This window comes from Nothoprocta perdicaria, unplaced genomic scaffold, assembly GCF_003342845.1.
Source record: "Nothoprocta perdicaria isolate Ctin4 unplaced genomic scaffold, notPer1 scaffold_80, whole genome shotgun sequence".
Lineage (NCBI taxonomy): Eukaryota > Metazoa > Chordata > Aves > Tinamiformes > Tinamidae > Nothoprocta > Nothoprocta perdicaria.
In genome coordinates, this window is record NW_020456088.1 from 1,685,899 (window position 1) to 1,705,945 (window position 20,047).

Genomic DNA, 20,047 nt, shown 5'->3' on the forward strand with positions numbered 1-20,047 from the left:
ATGATTATCACTGATTCTCATTAAACTGTGGCATTATTTGCTAACCCTCAATTTTCTAACCCCTGTATCATTAAAAAAAAATAAAGAAAAAAAAAAGGAGAGAGAATATTCTGCTTAACAGACAGCTATGATGCTATGTAAGTACTCAGTTGAATCGTAAGGTGGAAGGGACAGCCTTGCTCTGACTGTCACATAAAATAAATGTTTAGCCAAAAGATCTACCCCGCACCATTCCTGCATAGCACAAACCACTGACACTTCCCGATTACCAGAAGAGATCAGAGGCTTTGGCAGAAACCAACCTCGAAGCAGGAAGATGTTAAGAGAGCAAAAGTCTCTGCTCTGGCAGATGGTGAACTTGAAACCCCTCCTGCCAGAAGGAGGAATCAAGGCTTTCTGAACTGTCTTCAGACAGACTGGCTACTGAGAAATAGCCAGTCACTTGAGCTTAAATGACACTTTACCAGTCATGCATCCAATGTGCACAGCTTTTAATTTTTTCCATCACTAATAACCCTCAGAGTGCTTCAGCCACTGCTGTTTTTTAGCAAAGCAGACTAGTGCCATAAAACAAACTGAAAACTGGCAACATAAATAATGAAAAAAAAAAAAAAAAAAAAAAAAAAAAAAAAAAAAAAAAAAAAAAAAAAAAAAAAAAAAAAAAAAAAAAAAAAAAAAAAAAAAGGAGATTCCTGAGGAAGTAGGATATCTCAGTATGAAAATAAAGGAATTTTTGAAAAGACATAGCAATTATATATTGATAAAGATCAAATTTTTACAGCATAGGCCAGCAACCCTGGACTACATGTTCAGATGAGAATATGTTTCTATAGGTTTTGAAGTTACAAATCTCCTGCAGTGTCAGCCACCTACATTAGACACTCAACAACACTTTAAGAGGCTTAATCTAATATCATTAGTCAAGCACAAATTTTTAAATGTCAGCTTTGAATAATGAAAGGAGAATGCAGAAGCACTGCAAGATGTTACCCTATCCATATTTGTTGTTGACAGTAGAAAAAACAACAAAATGAAAAAGAACTGTTTATGTTTAATGAAATGCAATAGACAAGTGTGAATATAAGAAGTCATTCTATCAGCTTAGGTAGAGTCAAGTAAATTTAAATCAGTTGAGAATTTAAACAATAGTAGATACATCTCACAAAGAAATAAAATAGAGAAACTTATTTTTTTTTTCCACTGTTGGCCTAAAAGTTCCTCCTCCCAGAAGCTTCCCACTTTGGCTTCATATTATTTAAACTAGCATTACTGATTTAAAGGAGAGAAAAATGCAGAAATTACAACTGTGGGTCTTTTCTCTATAAAATATGCAAATACACTCTGAATTTCTTTGGTATATCTGTGTCCTTGTTTGCAATAGCCTACAAACTAAATCGACTATCTCCTGAAGGCAGGATCTGCTGTAAGGGTCTGTCATTAGACTTCTGGCGCTGATTTGCTGCTACAGCCTACACTGTCCGTGACAGTGGTCAGCACACTGCTATCATTATTGAAATGCTCCAAGAAATTGATCCTCTGGATTCCTTAAAAAAAAAAAAAGTGCTTTGCTCACTTGTGCTAAGACTTCTTGTCCAAGCAGAACATGAAAATCCTTGTAAGATTTTGTTTTCCCCGTGAGAAAATGACTGCATTGATATAATGTCTTTTGGTGGAAACTCAGTCCAAAGTTGGACTAAGATGGATTATGGAGAGATGGACTGTGTCCAGAGATGGAGAGATTTTCTTTAGTCTTTCACTAAAGACCTATCCGAAATGACTCCACTGAGCTGGTCTCACTGCTTGGATTTTAACGTTATTACTAACAGTTGAGTATATCCATGATATACTTTGGAGATATTACTTTAAGAGTGAACTTAAGCAGGTTGGAAACTAAGTTACACCTAATATAAGTTAGGCAAAATGGAAGTTTTGCCATTCTTTTGAATGAAAGCAAAACTTTATCCTCTCAATTTCTTCATGCTGTTAAATTTCCCTAATCACCAATCTGAGTAAGAGAGCACTGTGGTCAAAAAAAAAAAAAAAAAAAAAAAGGAAAATATTGGTAGTGTTTGCACTTAGATTTGCTTTCACACGAACTTCTTGGCACCACAAGATCAGAGTCTACAGACTATTACGATCACTGTCAACATTGCAGACACTGAAATGGAGGCTCCATTTTGAGGTAGATTACAGCAACCACTAAAATTGCTTGGAAAGCTCTAAGAAATGCAACTCCTCTTACTATGAAAGTGAACAATGGTGTCTCAGACTAACATTTTCTGTTTCATTTAGTATTTTTTCATGTTTATTTTTGTCTTTATGTGTCTCTAAAACCTTTTCCTCTCAGCAATAGATTGCTGGTGTGGAAAGTACTGTCTGCCTCTGCAATGACTGCACATGGTACTCTAATATCACTCTCAGCTGTAAGAGCATTCAAACGAGGTGTTTTCATCACGAAAAGCATGAACTTCACCTAGAAAATGTTATTAAGATTAGATCACAACCCTCTTATGAAGACAAGACACTTGAGACAAAATCCTTTATTTTTCTACTTCTTACTCTTGCTCTTCCTCCCCTTTAGGTGATAAAAGCAGTAACTCATGGGTTGTTGGAAAACTTTAGAAAAACTTAAGTAAAAGAAAATGCTACTAGAAAAAAAAAAAGAAAAAAGCTTTACAGAAACTTAGGTAGAAGAATCTCACATAAAAACAGTATTCTGGAGTTGACACGCGTTCCTCCTTTTTTAAGGACATTTTAAAGGAGTCTCAGGATGTGGCTGGAGCATAAAATCCTCCATTTAATAATAATATTAATGTAATATAATAATAATAAATAATATTATGTCATCCTCTTTAGATGTTTGAGCAAAGCCTTTAGCTTCTGTTCCCTACAGAAAAGCATTTCACACAATTGCACTCTCCTCTGATGCACTGGAATGGGCGATGACAGCAAACTACATAAATACAACATCCTTCACAGGAGCCTCACAGGATGCCATTCAATTAATCACAATAAAATTAGTGTCATTGATTCAGAAAAGTTAAAAGCATCAGTCTACCTACCTATCCATCAGGCTCTAATCACCATTTTAAGCTGGCATTGGTACAGGAAATTAAAGAATATAAGAAACAGCTTTGTTTTAAGTAACATAGATTGGGAATGCCAGAGAGCTGTAGCTGAGGGGCATAATTACAAAATGCTTTGGCTCAAGAGTTTAATTTTGACAAGCCAAGGAACCTGCTGATTCAGACTGCAGTGGCCAACACGCCTGTGCAATAAAAGAAGATTTTTAAACCACTATGGATTGTGACATTCAGTTCCTGGAAATATAGCAAGTGCTGTTTATGTATTGCTAGGTGTTAGCAATAAACAGCTGCCTATGTCAGCTATGATATCTGGAAGGTAAAGTTTGCAGTTTTATTTGATGTTGCTTGAAGAAGCAAACTATACTTTGCTACACAGAATTGTATGTGAAAGAAGCAAAAAACTGTAGAGAAAGGGAATCTCCCTGCCAAAAAATAAACAAACAGCAGCAAAAAAACACAAACAAATAAACAAAAAAACCCACACCAGAACTCAAAAAGACTCCTAACCATATTGTGGCAAAAGATTTTTAGTGTTTCTGCTGAGGGCACAGCCTGAGGCCAGGAATTCAAAATAACAAGGCGAAAAGTTTATAGTTGAAATATTTGATACATGGCTAATTCTAATGGAATGAAAAACATCCTTGCATGAGTACAAGGGGATTTCAAAGGATGGAAGTAACAGCTAGAAGGAGAGTGGGTACCCATGGCCTCCAAGACATGCTGATGCTCACACCCTTTGACCTGCCTTTTTGTGCTGAAGTCCCCAGAGCCACAGAGAGGCTTGTGTCCTTCAAGACACAGGTCTCAATATTTTTCTCTGCACTTTCAATGTTTTCTTCTTCTCCTTTGATTTGAAGGGAGGAAAACAGCAGTCAGACAGGGAGTCAAGGAACTGCAGTATAAAAAATTACAGATCTTTAGGCTAATTATCGTTCTTACAAGATGAAACTGGCCTTTCTGAAACAGAGCAAGATTTTAAATAAAAGATGCCCTGAGGATGACTAGAGAAAGAGAGTGAGCCCAGCATCATCTTGGCCATGGCTGGACATCACAGTTTTTGGGGTTTCGTCTTTCTAAAGCTCATAGGACATTCTTCTTCTTTTGTTCTTTCTTGTTTTGCCGTATTAAAATTCTTCATTGTTAAAGGCTCTGACTTACAGCTCTCCATTAATTACCATCTAAGGTATTGCTAGAACCAACTCTTGACTCACAGAAGAATGTTTCACATTGGTGAGGCCTGACTGCAGTCCCCAGTGGTGCTCACTCCAGAGGCCTGAGGGCTTGGAGAAAATTGGAAGGACAATTTTTAAAGTCAAAGGTTTAACGATCTGAAAGGAGCAAGATACAAGAAAATCCAAACAAATTCTGTGGGGAAAAGAAAATAAAAGAGCTCTGAATAAAGGACAACAAAAACCAAGTGCTGAAACTGAAGGAGCAAATGGAAAGAGGATTACTTGAGCAGGCTTGCTTACAGACTTACAGGTCAACCTCTGCATGACACTGGCTTGCACATGCAAAAAAAGTTACAGACTCCCCTGCTGCCTGTGTTTTCAGGCACATGGAAAATCTAGTTTTAGACTGAGATACCAAACCCTTTGTACACACATGCAAACATGCAAGAGGAAAAACTCCATCTGACCCACTATCGCTTTTTTAGACTTCATGCAGTAGTAAGATAGCAACTTCTCACGAGTCCTCAGGCAATCAGGCGCCTGGATGACAGATTTGCTGTTGACTTCATTAACTAAAATTTTGGCCAACTATCATCATAAACAAAATAAGAGATTGTTCTTTAATGAAGAATGCAACCCGTAGCCAGTCAGCTCCTCTCATGTTGCTGATGAGCCTATTACAACTTTGGCTAAGAAGTAATGGCTACCCATCCTTAAGAAGTGAGTGGATTCGGATTTATTCCCTACTGCCACTATTTGACTAGTGACATCATCTTCCAAATACACAATATGATCTCTGGGAGTGGAGACTATTAATGTTACCTCTAAAATCTGTATCTATACAATACATAATGTTGCCCCTACAGTGCCTGCATCGTCTTCCAACTGACATACTTGCTTTTTTGTGATTCCTACACACATTCGAGAGGCTTTGTCGCCATGAGCAAGCCACTCTCTTCCTAATACCATTGTAATCGACACAGAGTAGACAGAAAAGCTTATGCTATTTGCATCAGAAATCTAGTTAGACTCATTTAAGATATACTGCACAGTCTGAAGGACTGTTATTGCTTATTAAACCAGGGTGTAATTGGGTCATAAGCTCTAACAGTTTAAGCAATACAGTTCGCTCTTTGCAAAATACCATCACTTTGGTGATAATTTAAAGCAGTTGTTTTGGGGAACAGAAGCTCCTTCCTCACTCTACAGGCCATACAACTCTACAGGTTGTGTTGTGTGGCACACCAGCTTTGCAGCGGGGCCTGAGGAAGGTGGGAGAGCACTCTGTGCAGCTCACTCTTCTGGAGGGCACTTCATGCAGGTTGCTGCAAGCAGAGCACCAGTGAGAGCAGCAGATATGCACAACGGCAGTGGGGGAAACACGGGAAGTGTCTGAGAGCAGCACCACTCCTCCGTGCAGCGCGTGCTTCATCTCCAGCCTTGAAGGGTGTGATAAGCCTTCGCAAGCAGCTTTAACCACCACATGGAGGACATATGAAAGCGAAAGAAAAGCTATTACTGCATTTGGGAGAGATCAAAGTGCTGCCTCGCTACACGCGCTGTGAGCACTGCTGACAGTGCGCTGGCTTGGAGTACTGAGCACAGAAACGCTGCTTCTGGTACTCGTCGTAACTACAAAAACAGGTATCCGGTCTGGTTTTATGTGCTGACATTAATTATCTTAATAAAATGTCCCAAAATGCCACAACAAAGACTTTTTTTTTCCTTTTTTTTTTTTTTTTCTTTTTCTCTAGTGGTCTGTAGAAAGAGTTAGGACTCCCTTAAAGACTTTGTGAAGCATTGAATCACATGGTCCCCTCTATGTCCCCTGCACACAATAAGCTTGGTGACAGCAGGATTTACAAAACCGTACAGAATCCTACCCCACTCTGTATATTACATTAATGTCCCTTGTTAAGAAAAATCAAGGTCATAGTGAGGATAAAGGTAGCTAAAGTTTCTATAGCAACAGTTCCTAGGATGCAGTTGCCAAAGGTGCTTTCTTGTTGCATCCTGAAGTAGCTTTGCTGGCTGCTTTTCCTTCCTGCTCACTAGTCTTTTTGGTAATATCAGTAGAGACATGATGCAAATGTACTTTCATTGTCAGTACGATCTTGTAGACTATTCCTGCCCACGAGCTGAATATGCAGTTCATATCATGTGAGAAGGGAAAAAAAAAAAAGAAATTAAGCAGTCTGACCTCGACCTTGAGATCTGAAGAGGATACAATACACTTAGAACACATACACTTTTCTGAAAGTGCTGGTTCCTTGTTGTAGTTATGAGTGAAAAAAGTGAAAAGAACAAAGGGGTAAGTAGCTCTTTTTCCTGCTTGTTTCACGGCATTTCTGCACGTTCATAGCATTTTGCCACTTTGTGTTTCTTCTAAAGGAAAAATTGCCTTGCTGCTGCTATTGCTCTTCCGAACCTTCAGGCTGAGGAGGAAGAAAAACGGCAGAAGGAAAATGTCCCAGTGAAACTATGACAGCATTGTATTTCAGCTTTAGAGGTGAAATATATCTTGCTTTTCTGTGGACAGATAATTCGAAGTGGTTGCAGCCCCCTTAAGTCTGACAGGAAGCAAGACTGCATGGTATTGGGCATTTTATGAAAATGCATAGTTAATATTCAGCAATAAGGAGCATGCGGTAATTGTACTGGTGGCACAAGTCCGGATGGTGCTGCATAGTGCTTTGCACAGACCATTTACTAAGAGATTTGTCCAGCAATTAGAGCAGGGAAATACCTGGAAGAGGAGCTACTGGTGCTCAGTTTTATCTAAAAATAGGGATCAGGCCAAGTCATCCTGACATATGTGCCCATTCTAGTCATTTTGCATGGTGCTGGCCATGTGCCATCAACTTGGACAGGCATCATGCACCTAGGCTTGCCATTACTCACAAATCCTTTTAAAAGAGTGAAAGAAAGGGTCCAGCTATAGGATTTGCCTTTGGTGGTATCACCCAAGAGCTCCCCATACATACCTGCAGATATACGGCAAGTCAGCCCTCAAGGACCACTTTGACATGGTAGAGCATAGTGCTGCTTGCTGGTAAGGGTGAACTCTACCACCTCCTTTGCATGCAGACCCTTGCAAACTGTGAGGTTACCACCAGGTTCCATGATGGCTAGGGCAGCTTCCACCCTCCGCTTCTGGCTAAGGTCTTCTAGCCCTTCGGTTGTTGTACCGGACCTTTTCTCAGAACTTAAAGCACGTGTCCAAAATTGTACAAGCTACTAAATCAGTAATTAAATGGCAAGGGAGACTAATAGGAGAATTTGTAATCCCTTTGAAAAATCAGTGATCGAGCTTTCTCCAAGTGTTTTAACCAAATCAAATCAAAGTAGCTGAAATGGCAAAGATAATCAACAAGGATAAATCCCGGGTCAGCCATATCCAAAAGAAAAGCCAAATCTAACCCTAAAACTAGAACTAGAAATGTGAATAATTCTGTAAATATCACACTCCATTTGTTTTTTTGTTAAAAGTATCAGCATCACTTCCAGTGTCTGACCAATCTGCGACACATGTCTCAGAGCAGAGGATTTTTCCATTAACGTAGTGCTCTGAATGTGCCTGTTGTGAAACAGGGAGCACGTGTCACCAGCATTCACTTTGAGCCAAAGAAAATCTTTGATCACGATCATTTGATTTTCTCTCTACTCCAAACATTACTTCTTGTTTCCACTGGACTCTTTGTTCCTTGTAAAAACAAAGCAAATTCTACTTGTAACATCAGTACATCAAGGTGGAAAAAATGCAGTTGTATAAACAAAACAAAAACAACACAAAAGTTCTATTTGATTAAATAAAGAAAAATAAAATTTCACGCATGTGGAAAAAAATTTCCGAGGTATCACATGGGAAACCCCACAGACAAGCTGCCCCTTGAGCAGCCAAGAATTGTGTCCTCTCCCCAACACTCCTGTCATGTCTCTGCAATGTGATTTTTAAAGTATCTCCTCAAGGGTGCTTGAGCACACCTGAAAAAAATAAACATATTTCTTCCTTCTATCTGCCAGGTAAAGTACTAGAGATGCATGCTGCTGAGTGACATCCATCTATTCAAATCCCTTCTGAGCTAAAATCAATATTAGCTAGATCCATTACCTCCTGCTTTATTGGCAGTTTGGGTGCTTGTTCAGAAAACAGTCCCTCCTAGTAATGTAATAAGGCCCCCACCTTTGAGATAATTAGGTTGCCTGTGATATAGCATCCACTGATGATCATTTCCCTGCTGATTTTGGCCTGCTGTTTCAGCTCAGGTTGCAGTCTCCATCTCTAAAAACTCTTACATCAGACCATCTGAGTCTCCTCACCTAATAATTGCCATAGCAGATTTATTTAGATTCTTTTTTTTTTACTCTTCTATTCTAACAGCAACCAGCCAAACCTCAGAGTGTCATTAACTTGCTTTTAAAAATCCACTAAAGTGGTTTTGTCAATTACCTCGAGATTTAATATCTCGGCCACAACACAGATATCCTCACTCTAACAACAAATCCCTTCAGGAGTGCACACATGGCACCAGCCTTCCCCACATTTCCTCTGGGTCCTCAGTGCACCCCAGAAGCCAATAAATTCAAGTTAGTCCAGAGAAAGGGTAGCAATAAGATCCAAAAATGCTATGAAATTTCAGACTCTGCCTTGTCAGATGTCTCCTCTACCTGACATGGTAGCGGATTCCAAACTGAGAGCCTCTCACTCGTCATTAATTGTACCTCTAATAAATAGGGGAAACAAAATATGATGAACCCACTCACTCTTAACTAACCTATCCTGATCCTGTGGTGTAGCTCTTCAGCAACATGGGGCTTTGCCCATGAAAAGATATGGAAACAAGTCCTACTTTTTTTGGATATGTCAGTGTGTAAATCCTAAAAGATATGGATACATGACTTTAACCCCCCTGAGGCTTAGAATCATCATAATTATCTTCATTTCTTTAAATAATGGGAGTGGATGATAGGCAGGAACTCAGCGCAAGGTACTGCAGATGAGACAACACTTTCTAATCCTGACATGAAAAATAGTAGGGGTATTTGTCCCATTCTTAGGCATTTAAAATCAATCATTAACCTATGGTATGAAATACTTAAGTTGGCAAGAAGCTGAAGAGAAATGCGCCGATGAGCAAAGGGAAAATTGGTTCTCCTTAATGGCTCAAGATACACTAATAAGTGCCAGGGCCTGGGGGTGACATTTTCCTCATGGTAGTCTGGAAGTTATTCCCTCACTCTATTGGGCTGTGACTCTCTCAAAGGCCTAGAGCCTCCACATGCGGTTTGCTATAAGCACAACTTCTTGCTGACATGTCCGTCTAGGGAAGGAAACAGGACTGGATTTGCTAATATATCCTGCTGGAACCCAGTTCTTGAATCCATACATCCTTCTGTTATTTGGACAGTTCCAGAGCAGGAATCCTTCAGTCATAATTCACAAACTACACATAACATAATGAGCCCTTTTGACATTGCTCGTGGCATTAGCAGCCTGCCACCGCCACCGCGCAAGTCATCAGGGAGAACAATGTATAATATTTCATGATGTGCAACATATTGTTGCCATGTTGAACATTTCTTGCTCAATATTACTGTCAATAAGCTAGCAAAGGCTGAAGTCCTTGGCCATAGGTAGACTGCCAAATCCTGGGATCCCCAGGAAATATCCCAGTAGGCTTGGAGTCCAGCCTGAGCCTGGATAAATGCAATGTATTACAATCAACAAAGCACTTAATTAATGAATGCTGACATTGTACCTTCCTTGGAACAAACAAAAAGGAAAGCATGGCCCTCTGCCCAAGGAGCTTACAGCCTAAATTAGACTGGCAATAGAGATCAGACATGCAAGACATGCAGAGGGAAGGCTGACACTTCAGTTTATCCTTTGTTTTCTCTAAATACAGATATAGACAGTGGCAGCAGAAAGCAAAGCTTCTCTCTCTGGCATCCCATGGTTTTTTCTCCCAGTCCTGACCAGAAGGAAGTTTATATTTTTTTCTTGGTTTCATCTGTCTACTGCATCCTTGTGCATGCATACTTGCTTTCACATTAAGTTCTTCCTAATTTAATCCCATTTTCACTCATTTTCATTTAATTCTACCACTTTAAAACATCATCCTCTGAAATGAGAACACTTTGTCTTCTTCCTTAACCTGACTCAAGGCCTTGTTTCCACCCCTTGGTTCACATATGCTCTCATGTTTAGATCAAAAGCCCATCCATCCCACTAGTCTAAGATTTCCTTTCATCCTCCTCTTGTAACTTCCATCATATCCAAGAATCTCTGCATGAATTATAACTTCCTCTGGCCCACAGGAGACCTCATCTCTCTCCATCCCAACTCAGTTCTTCGTTTTCCCTCAAGATTTCAGGAACCTACCAGCTCTTATCACTTATTCAGACAATGTGCTTAGAGATTGAGGTCTGCAGGCAGGAGCAGGTTGTATCTACAGGTGGCAAGGACATGAGGGAAGTCCTTAACACAGAATAAATTATTATGCTACAGGAAATATTCCGGGTATACCTGCCTGTACTCTGAGAAAGGAGACACATGCACAAATGCTTATGCACCTTACACCTGGAAAGGGGTAACTGTGCGTTTGAAGACTAATGAGAAACTTGTGTTTATTAATTTGTTCATCCTCCTGTTGAATTCATCAACAATCTAGGTCCCTGTAGCATTTTTGTTTCCTTTTATCTTCAATTTCCTTTAAAATACTCTCCACTTAGCCAAAGTATTACTTAGTCTTCAGTGCTTTTTAAGGAGAAAATTAAATGCATTAAATAAGGAGCTGTAATAACACCCCTGAAGATTGTAGACCTCAATAAGTGACACACAAACTTCTCTTCCCAGCTGTTCAGAAAATCATTTTACCATGCATAATATTGTCATTATCTCTTCTGTTATTATTACTGACACTAGTAAGTGGAAATGTCTACTTCGTGCTGCTGATAAGTGGACAGAACTGAAAGAAAATGTGGCAAAAATAAAACAGAAGTAAAGATATTTTTAAAGAACTTACCCAGCGTCAGTGCTATTGCCGCAAAGTAACACATCTTCTGTACCATTTTTTATGAAGTAGTTCACTGTGATGGAAAAGAAGAAACTACTTTTTAACAAGTACTTTTCCAAAATTATAACATTCACAAATATTATCCACCAAATAGCATATACAATAGGAATAGTAATTGAGAGATTTGATGAATTCAATGTTCTTGCCTTGTTTTAATTATTTTAACTTTTATGAGTTGTTAACAGGTTTTAAAAAGATATTTTTCTTTTTTACATGGTTATCTTTGGTATTAAACAGCACTTTATTAGGTGTAGCATTGTAGGTATGAAGGAAACATCATATAGGCTTGTTCTAGCTAATGTAAATGAGAATGATAATATGCATAGCAATACTTAATGAAATCAATACATTAATTTGGTCATATTTTTTAGGCCCTAAAAGATGAGATATATGTTAACTGAAGTTTATGACAGAAATTCTTGACTCATAGATTAAAAATGTAACTCCCTATAAGATAAAAAGTAATATTAAAAAGGCCTCTCATTCCCCCAGTATGAGGGGTTCTATTCAGCTTAGGAAGTAGACAGTAAAAAAGCACCCCATTAAAGATCAAACAAACAAGGAAGTATTCATAAATACAAATATTTATCTATGCAGCCTTCCATAATGCCAGTGGAGAGAGACAGACACTTCTCGAGGGAGACTGAAAGCAGCAAGCTAAATGTAAGTGCTTTGGATCATTCCCTGGTTGACTATCAATGAGGCTTAAGAAAATTAGCATCCCAAGGTTAATGAGAGCCTTTGTGTACATACTCCCTCTCCTATTCCCCAGCCAACAGAGAAGTCTAAAATTCAGAGAAACAGAACAGGAACCAATCTTCTCAAAAAGACTATCAAAAACATTTTAAAAGAAAGGATCTTCAGAAAAGAATCATTCTAAGCAGTATCTCTAAATCTGAAGGTTAGCAAAAAAGAGAGGATAAAAGCATTGATTTAGAAACATAACCTGCAAGACAGGCCAAAAGATTCCTGATAAAAGGTGGATATACCGGTGCACTTTATTGCAGCAGGACGTGATGCCCTGTTGACACAGGACCTGATGGTGATGGTTTTACCCAGCATGTCTTTGGGAACTGAGGGGCCTCTGCAGATGATGCTCAAAGGAGGTTCTCTCTTCTAGGCTAACCCCACGTTGTGAAATGCTTTAAAAAAAATCACAAGTGACAGCTTATCCAGGCAGGCTATGCAAAGAATGCTCAGTGGCTCAAGCCATTGAACAGATGTGCTATAGCTTTCTGAGTAAGCTGCGAGCAGTGGAAAAGCCCTGCCTTGATGCATGCCAAGAGGGAATTACTGTCCATGAGCTCTGTGGTTATGAGGGCATGTGATGGTGTTCACGAGTCAACACTGTATATACTCTGCTTATATTGTACGCTTTTCCACTTCATTTTATATGTGGTCTTTCTATCTAAATATCTTGATTGTCAGCAACATAAAGGTATTGGATACGGTTAAAGATCTCTGAACCATCTCCAAAGGGAGGAGGAGTTTGAGGAGTTGCATCTGCTATCACTCCTTAGTTCTGCTGGAGAAAGGCTTCTGCTGTTCTCAGGACAGATGGTGTCTTATTTGGGATATGTACTGTTAGTGATACAAACCCAACAGACTGTTAATAAGAAGAAAATACGGCACAATCTTGCCATAGACAATAAACTGTAGTGGTTTTATATCTTGTAGAGATGGTATCGCTACATGGAATATCCTGAACTTTGCAAACAAACACCACTCCCTGGAAATTGCAACTTTTCATACTTTAAATATTAAGACCAGGAGGACCATAGAGGGTCTAAGCAGATTTGCCCCCACAGTAAGATTTAAAAATTTTACCCAGTAACTCCTGCAGAACGCCATGGCTTCTGCTTTGAAGAAAGGCATTCTTCTATACAAGGAGCTTAACAGAATCACAGAATCACAGAATATTCAAGGTTGGAAGGGACCTCAAGAGATCATCTAGTCCAAGCTTCCCGCTCAAGCAGGCACACCTAGAACATGTGGCACAGGGTGGAATCCAGGCGGGTTTTGAAGACCTCCAGAGAAGGAGACTCCACAACCTCCCTGGACAGCCTTTTCCAAAAGTCTGATTTAAACCCAAATCCTTGAATTCCTCACACCTCTAGTTATGATTTCTGTGCCTTAAGCTTGTCTTATCTTGTCTTTTTGCCTTATTTATTTATTTTGCTTCAAGTCCCTAAGTGATGCTGTACAATTATGTACACTGTTTTAACCTCTTGCTTCTGGATATTACTGCAGCCCTTGAGTATAGAGCCAGCCCACTAAAGACTGAACCAATAACTCATGGTCAGCTGAACCAGGAGATGAGCATGGTGTCAAACAACAGAAGTAAGGAAGGAGAGGAGATGTGTGAGCAAGCAAGAAAGAGTATTGCGGGTGGGCTTTCAGATCTCCAGAATACACACAACTCTGTCATCTGCTGCTGACTTAAACATTTACATTTCTAAAACAAGCAACATAGTAGGTGCCAAAGAGCTCTGTGAAAGGCGTACTGAGGAATCAGTGCCTGGATGCTGCTGAGAGAGAATATCTATGCCACGGAGTCTGCAACTGCGTAATGAAGTTTGCACTGACCATGACAAGCTGCAGTCTGATGAAAAGCTAATTACTGATTCCCTACTGATAAATGAAAGAGGGATTTTTGAAGAGAAAAACTGCAGTATTTTCAAAAATGCTCACAACAAGCAATTTGTCATTCAAAGCAAGCTGGTTTGGACTTCTATCAGGCATGCAAGAGAATAAGAGGTATTTAAGAAGCAGCCATGGCTCTTGCTTTTAGAGCAATCTGCCTTGGTACCATGTTAACTCACAATAAGAAACATAATAAGAAAAGGAGAAAGAGAGAGCAGAGAAAATACAAAACAGAAAACTTTTGTACTAGATTTTTCTTTTCAATATTTTAAGTAAAATCAAGCCAAAACAAGAAGTTTTCATGCATGTATGTGTATATATAATTTATATAATTTTTACACAGCAGTGCTTTTTTTTTTCTTGAAGTGAAAGTTTGATATTTTTCTACTGGCTTTATGAAAATGTTGTTTTCAAAGTTATGTTGTATAAAATGCATTTTACGAACTCTCCTGTAGGAATTTATAGATTAAGCTAACTACTTGATCATATTAAAATAAAATAAAAATGCTCAAAATTACACAGTCTTCATATCAGTTTCTGGTCGGTCACATTTTATTTACTTCTCTGATGACAGATAAATCTATCTATTTTTCAATAATACGAAACATTTCCTGGCAGTACTCAGCAGTCAAAAACTCAAAAGATAATGTATTTTCCAATAACCAGATGCTATCTTTTTCAAAACATATGCCCATTTTTATCACATCTGAACCCTACAAAAACATACTAAGACTCCACATCCCCACAGCTCCTGCCTTAGTATTACCTTTTTTCAGTCTGGTTATATTGCCTATAAATAGCACACATTTTACATCTAAATGTCACTTACCTCTACCTTAGCATTGATGTTATCTAACATGAAAACAACTGCAGCATCAGAGTTAACACTAATGAATTCCCTTAATTGTTTTGGGGGAAATAGTTAATACAAGTATTAGTCATCACGCTTGTTATACCTACATCATTATTTGGCAGAGCCACTGCTGCCGTTTATTGTTTTCTCTAGATGCAATACGGAGCCCAGACAGCAAAACACGACGACTGGAGGCAGGGGAATGTCTGCTCTTCCCCTTCACCAGCAAAGGGACCTAATACTAGACACAACCCAAGCAATAACGGTCACTAATGCAGCTCTCACATTATTTTAACCTAGAGTGATTCAATTGGATGATGATTTTCTGGGCTGGCACTGGCATAACTGAGACTGAGAATTTCAAGAATTCCAGTGTCCCCTTACTCCCAAGTGCTCTAGTCTGAACATTTAATTTTACTTCATAATAACTCTAATCTTTCTCATGTCCTCAGACTTCTGGATTCCCAGGAACACCAAGAAACTTGGTAGCAGCCTTAGCATAACAGTGCCAATTAGTAGTACACTTGCAGCTGGGCTAGGAGAATAAATATACATCAACACATTTCCTTCCACGTGGCAACATCAGTTGCTTTTTTCTACACTTTTTCCAAAGTATCAGTATCTTTCAAGTTTCTTCACTGTTCCCTTCCATACATATGCGACACGCAATGCACAGGATAAGGTAATTAGCCAAGTTCTAGTAGCTGTCTGGGCAAAAATTCAAACATTTCTACCTGCCAAGATTTTTCGTTAAAAAAAAAAAAAAAAAAAAAAAAAAGGATAATTTTTAGCAATTAAAAATAGGCTCCAGGTTATACTTTCTAGAGCTACATTACTCCACCAGAGAGTCATTTGTGTACACACAGCTGCAGGATAGAAAGTCCTACTCATTTCTATCCAAAGTAAAGTTAGATGTTTCCCACTTAATGAAAATGATTAGTGCCAACTTATAATGTCTAGTTCCTGGCTACAGGAACTATAGAAGTTCCAGCTTCTGTTCTTCAGCATAAGACCCAGTTTAAATAATTCATCTGGCATTTTTTTTCAATTCATTCTGATTTTAAATACATATATATTAGCACAGTTGTTGCATAATGAGCAGCATTCACATATCATTAGTCACTGCCCAGAGCAGAGTCCTCTGGCTGACTTTCTAACAAAAATTTCAGAGAGGTGTCTGTTATCTCGGACTATTTATTCCAGCCACACGGGTGCATGCTGGCTGGGAGACTTGCTCCCTGCACTACAGATGGCACAGAGCACTGACAGTCAACAAATGTCCATATCCCACATTTGAAATGCAATTCAAACAGCCCCATCCTCTTCGAGTTGTGATATGTGACACAGAAACAAAATAGATAGCACCCCCCTCCTCGCCCTCTCGCCCACCAGCGCAAACACGCTGTACCTCCTGGTAATCCATAATAATTAAAATGAATCCTTACTGCACTTGCTGTGCACACTATGTCACACGCAGTGAAATCTCTAATAAACCAAATTGAGTTTGAAGATGAAAAACATGACTCTCACAAAAGCAATGGAACACGCTGTAATAAGGGTACTATTAGGAAAGAATGCTTGGGAATAAATGGCACTGCCAGTCAGTTCTTCTTTGCTAAAAGGGGTTACAAATAATTATAATAATCAGTTATTCTTTTGCTCACCATCTGACAGGGGATGTGCCTCTCCTCTCCCCTGGCATTTGCTAATGTCTTCATTCTCCCTGGTGCTGCTTGCTTTGGTGTGCCCTGCTCTTACAGCTTCTTGTCCTGGTGTCCCCTTCCATCCCTCTCCTCCAGGCATCTCCTTCCACTCCAACTCCTGCCGCTTGTCTTGCAACTGTCTCTAGTGACATCTTCCAAACTTCACATAAGAAAGGATCACAAGGAGCTAATCACAAGGACTCAAGGCAAGTGGCAGAGTCCAAGCAGTGGACTTCTTCTGAAGATCTCATATAAAGTGAGATTATACAGGACTTTATGAAGCCCTGAATCCAGGGACTTCTCCTGGACAAGAGGTAGCCTGCATGAGATACATATGTGGTGGAGGTGAATCTAAGAAAACACACAAGTTTCTGGTGGGAACTGGTCTCCTGCTCAAGTGCCGCTGGTCAGCTCCCCTCATGGTAGTAGCACTGCTGCCCCCACACTCAACACAAGCCAAGGATGTAAGTTTCATACAAGACTGAAAATAATCTGTCCCTTTTTGATGACTTTGGTTGTCCCTCCTTTTAGAAAAGATAATAAAAAAAAAATGTCAAATAAAACCTTCTGCTACAGATCACTTCAGCTCACTAGTATAAAGCTAAAATCAAGTCAAAGATCCTCAATATCTAGAAAATCCTGCCAGTAAGGGCCGAGGGAAGGAAATGTATGTCAGGCACATTTGGAGCTGAAGGCCAGAGGGGAAACACAGAATTTGGATGCTCCACCAGGGCCGTCACACTGGGCTGGGGACTATGCCAAGACCACTGAGCCTCAAGATGCCTCCTATTATGTTATGCCAGCCCATATCTCCTTGGCAGAGAAGACGAGAAAGAATAACCAGCAATAAATATGCATGCTGGCTTTCAACAAACTTCAGATAATCTCATTCCACATCTCTTGCTGACCGGTCATGCAGACCTATACTTTAAGTACTGTGGGCTGTATAGTTCATACCAAAAAGCATATTCAGTGCCACTTGCTTAGACATTTGCTTCACATCAATAGCAGCAAAAATGATTAAGTGCACCCTCTGAAAGTTTTGTAGAAGGTTTTCTTTGATATGTTTTACACAACGAAATTCAAATAAAAACCTGCAACGAGGGTTGAATGCATTTATGATCACTGATAGATGCTTAAACCCACCAGAAAAGAGAATACTCCAGTTTGCACTACGGTAAGAAGAAAACAAATTAATTGGATCAAAAACTGACTGAGAGATAGAATACAAAGGTTAAGGATGAAAAGTCAATGTGAAATATTTCAGAAGGTAGAGTACTGTGTCTGCATGAGTTTATCACATTTTTAAGTGCAAAGAAAGTGAAATAAAGAGATGACAAAAATCTACTGATATTACAATATTTTCTAGGTAAAATTTAGTTCAAGGCCATAACTGAATGAGAAACATGAGAGACCTACAGCCTTTCAAAGAAAATGAGCAGTGAAATGCAGAATGGGATATTCTGTTGTAAAAAATGAGAAGACAAAGAGGAGAAAATCTGAACCACCCATAACCTTCTCAGGTTCTAAATTTCTTTTCTCAGTTCAGGCAAGATGTATGGATGTTTTTATGGACTCTCAGCCAATACTTTTACTGTGAGACTGTGGCTGAACAGAAGCATAATACTGAGATGCATGAGGAACCGGATGCAGGACAATGTAGGAAAAATATGTACAAATATATAAAACAGTAGTTTGCCACACGTGGATGATAGTATGCAGAACTGCTTTTGATAGGGTAACTGCAGAATCAGAGTATTTTGAGAAGTGGGTAATGAGAATGACAGGCAAAGACTGACTAGAAAAATTGAGATCTTCTATCTTAGAAAAGAGGTGACTACCAGAGTCAAAAATAGCATGCATTCTGAAAAATAAGATCAGGAAGCTTTGTGTGCTCCAGGACACAGAATGTGATAACAATGTTTCTTTTTGCCCCTAGGGAAAAAATAAATAAAAAAGTAAAAGAAAAAAATGCAGAACTAAAGATAAATATTTTTTTTTTCACTGAACTTGTCATTTCAACTTCTGTGGTTGCTGCCACAGGCTCTCTCTTTGGCTAGAACATGCATACACAGATTTATTGCTTATGTAGATAAGGATATCCAGAGATACAATAGTTAAGCTAATAAAAATTTAGAAAAGTATCTCCTTCAAGCTGTACTACTTTCTTATGGATTGTGTTGGTGCCTCTCTATGCCTCAGACAGTTTAGGTTCGACTGAGCCTGGCAATTCCCATACTTTGTCATCATCTCACTTGGGCAAATTCAGTGTTGATGAAAAGCATGAACTTTGCAATAAAGGGGAAAAATGTTCTTTATTTAATCCTCAAAACTACTGCAATAACGAAAGGCAGTTTCTAAGCAGTTTCCTGCCAGTGGGCTGACTGCACAGCTGGATGGGCTGTGGAGTTCAGAGCAGGAGCTAGTTCGTTTTCCAAGGCTGGTTATTGCTGAATTTGGAGCCAGCAGAAATCCATGGAGAGGCTTCAAAGGGCGTAGACTAGTCCTTTTCAAATGCCTCTTTGAACCACACAGTGCGAGTCAAGTGCTTTATTACTTTGGTGATTTATGAACTGTTTGAAGAGAGAAAAATTCTGGAAATACAGTTTTATTCCTCTATGGCAGATCTTTCCTCAAGTAGACTTCTCCTCGCTAAGTGAGCATTATGTAATGTGGAGATAAGAATTAAAAAGAAATATCTAGAGGATACAGTCTTCTGTTTTACAAGCCATTGGAAGATTAGGAACTTGCTTTTCCATCATAAGGACAAGAAATATATATACTGAATTGTGGGGAATTGTTGTATTGGTTACAATGGTACCAATCCCTGTGTTTCTCTCATCTTTGCACCGTTTCAATTTTACCTTTCTTTTCCTATGTGGCTTAAAATATTAAAGTACAGAGGTACAGTACCCATGTTAATAACACATCACAGCATTAACATTTGAGCATTTATTAAGCTATTTAGCAAAAGATCACTGCGCCCTAACAAAGCCACAATATTTACAATTAGCTATGGAGTATCATGAATAGATTTCACACTGATAAGCACAGCCTGAAAGCCTAGAGATGTTCTTTGTCTTAATCATTAGTTCAAATACAATCATACATAATAAAACACCTATTCCAGTCTCAACGTGATTTATCCCACCTCCCACCTCCATAATTACTCATCAAAAACTCACTGTCTTCTATTACCACCTCAGACAACACCTCAAACACTTCATCTCTCCCCAGTCTTGCTATATTTATTATCTGACTTACACATCACTTCTTTCTATCTAGCCCCATGGTCATACAGTTCTAGATGATCTGTTCATACTGCTCCATTTCAATGGCCTGAAAAAAAAAATGAAGCATTTCATAGAATCATAGAATGCCCAAGGTTGGAAGGGACCTCAGAGGTCATCGAGTCCAATCCCCCTGCTCATGCAGGGTCACCTAGAGCACGTGGCACAGGGCTGCATCCAAGCAGGTTTTAAAGATCTCCAAAGAAGGAGACTCCACAACCTCT

At 39.2% G+C, this 20,047-nt stretch overlaps 1 protein-coding gene across 4 annotated transcripts in view; it reads right to left on the bottom strand.

Moving 5' to 3' along the window:
• Nucleotides 1-20,047, bottom strand: part of SCN5A (sodium voltage-gated channel alpha subunit 5) — a 165,027-nt gene that overhangs the window by 112,016 nt on the left and 32,964 nt on the right. For all 4 annotated transcript variants that reach the window (XM_026051896.1, XM_026051898.1, XM_026051897.1 and 1 more), the window contains exon 7: nt 11,284-11,347. In XM_026051896.1, coding sequence (XP_025907681.1) covers nt 11,284-11,347 — 64 coding nt within the window. The remainder of the gene's footprint in view (nt 1-11,283; nt 11,348-20,047) is intronic.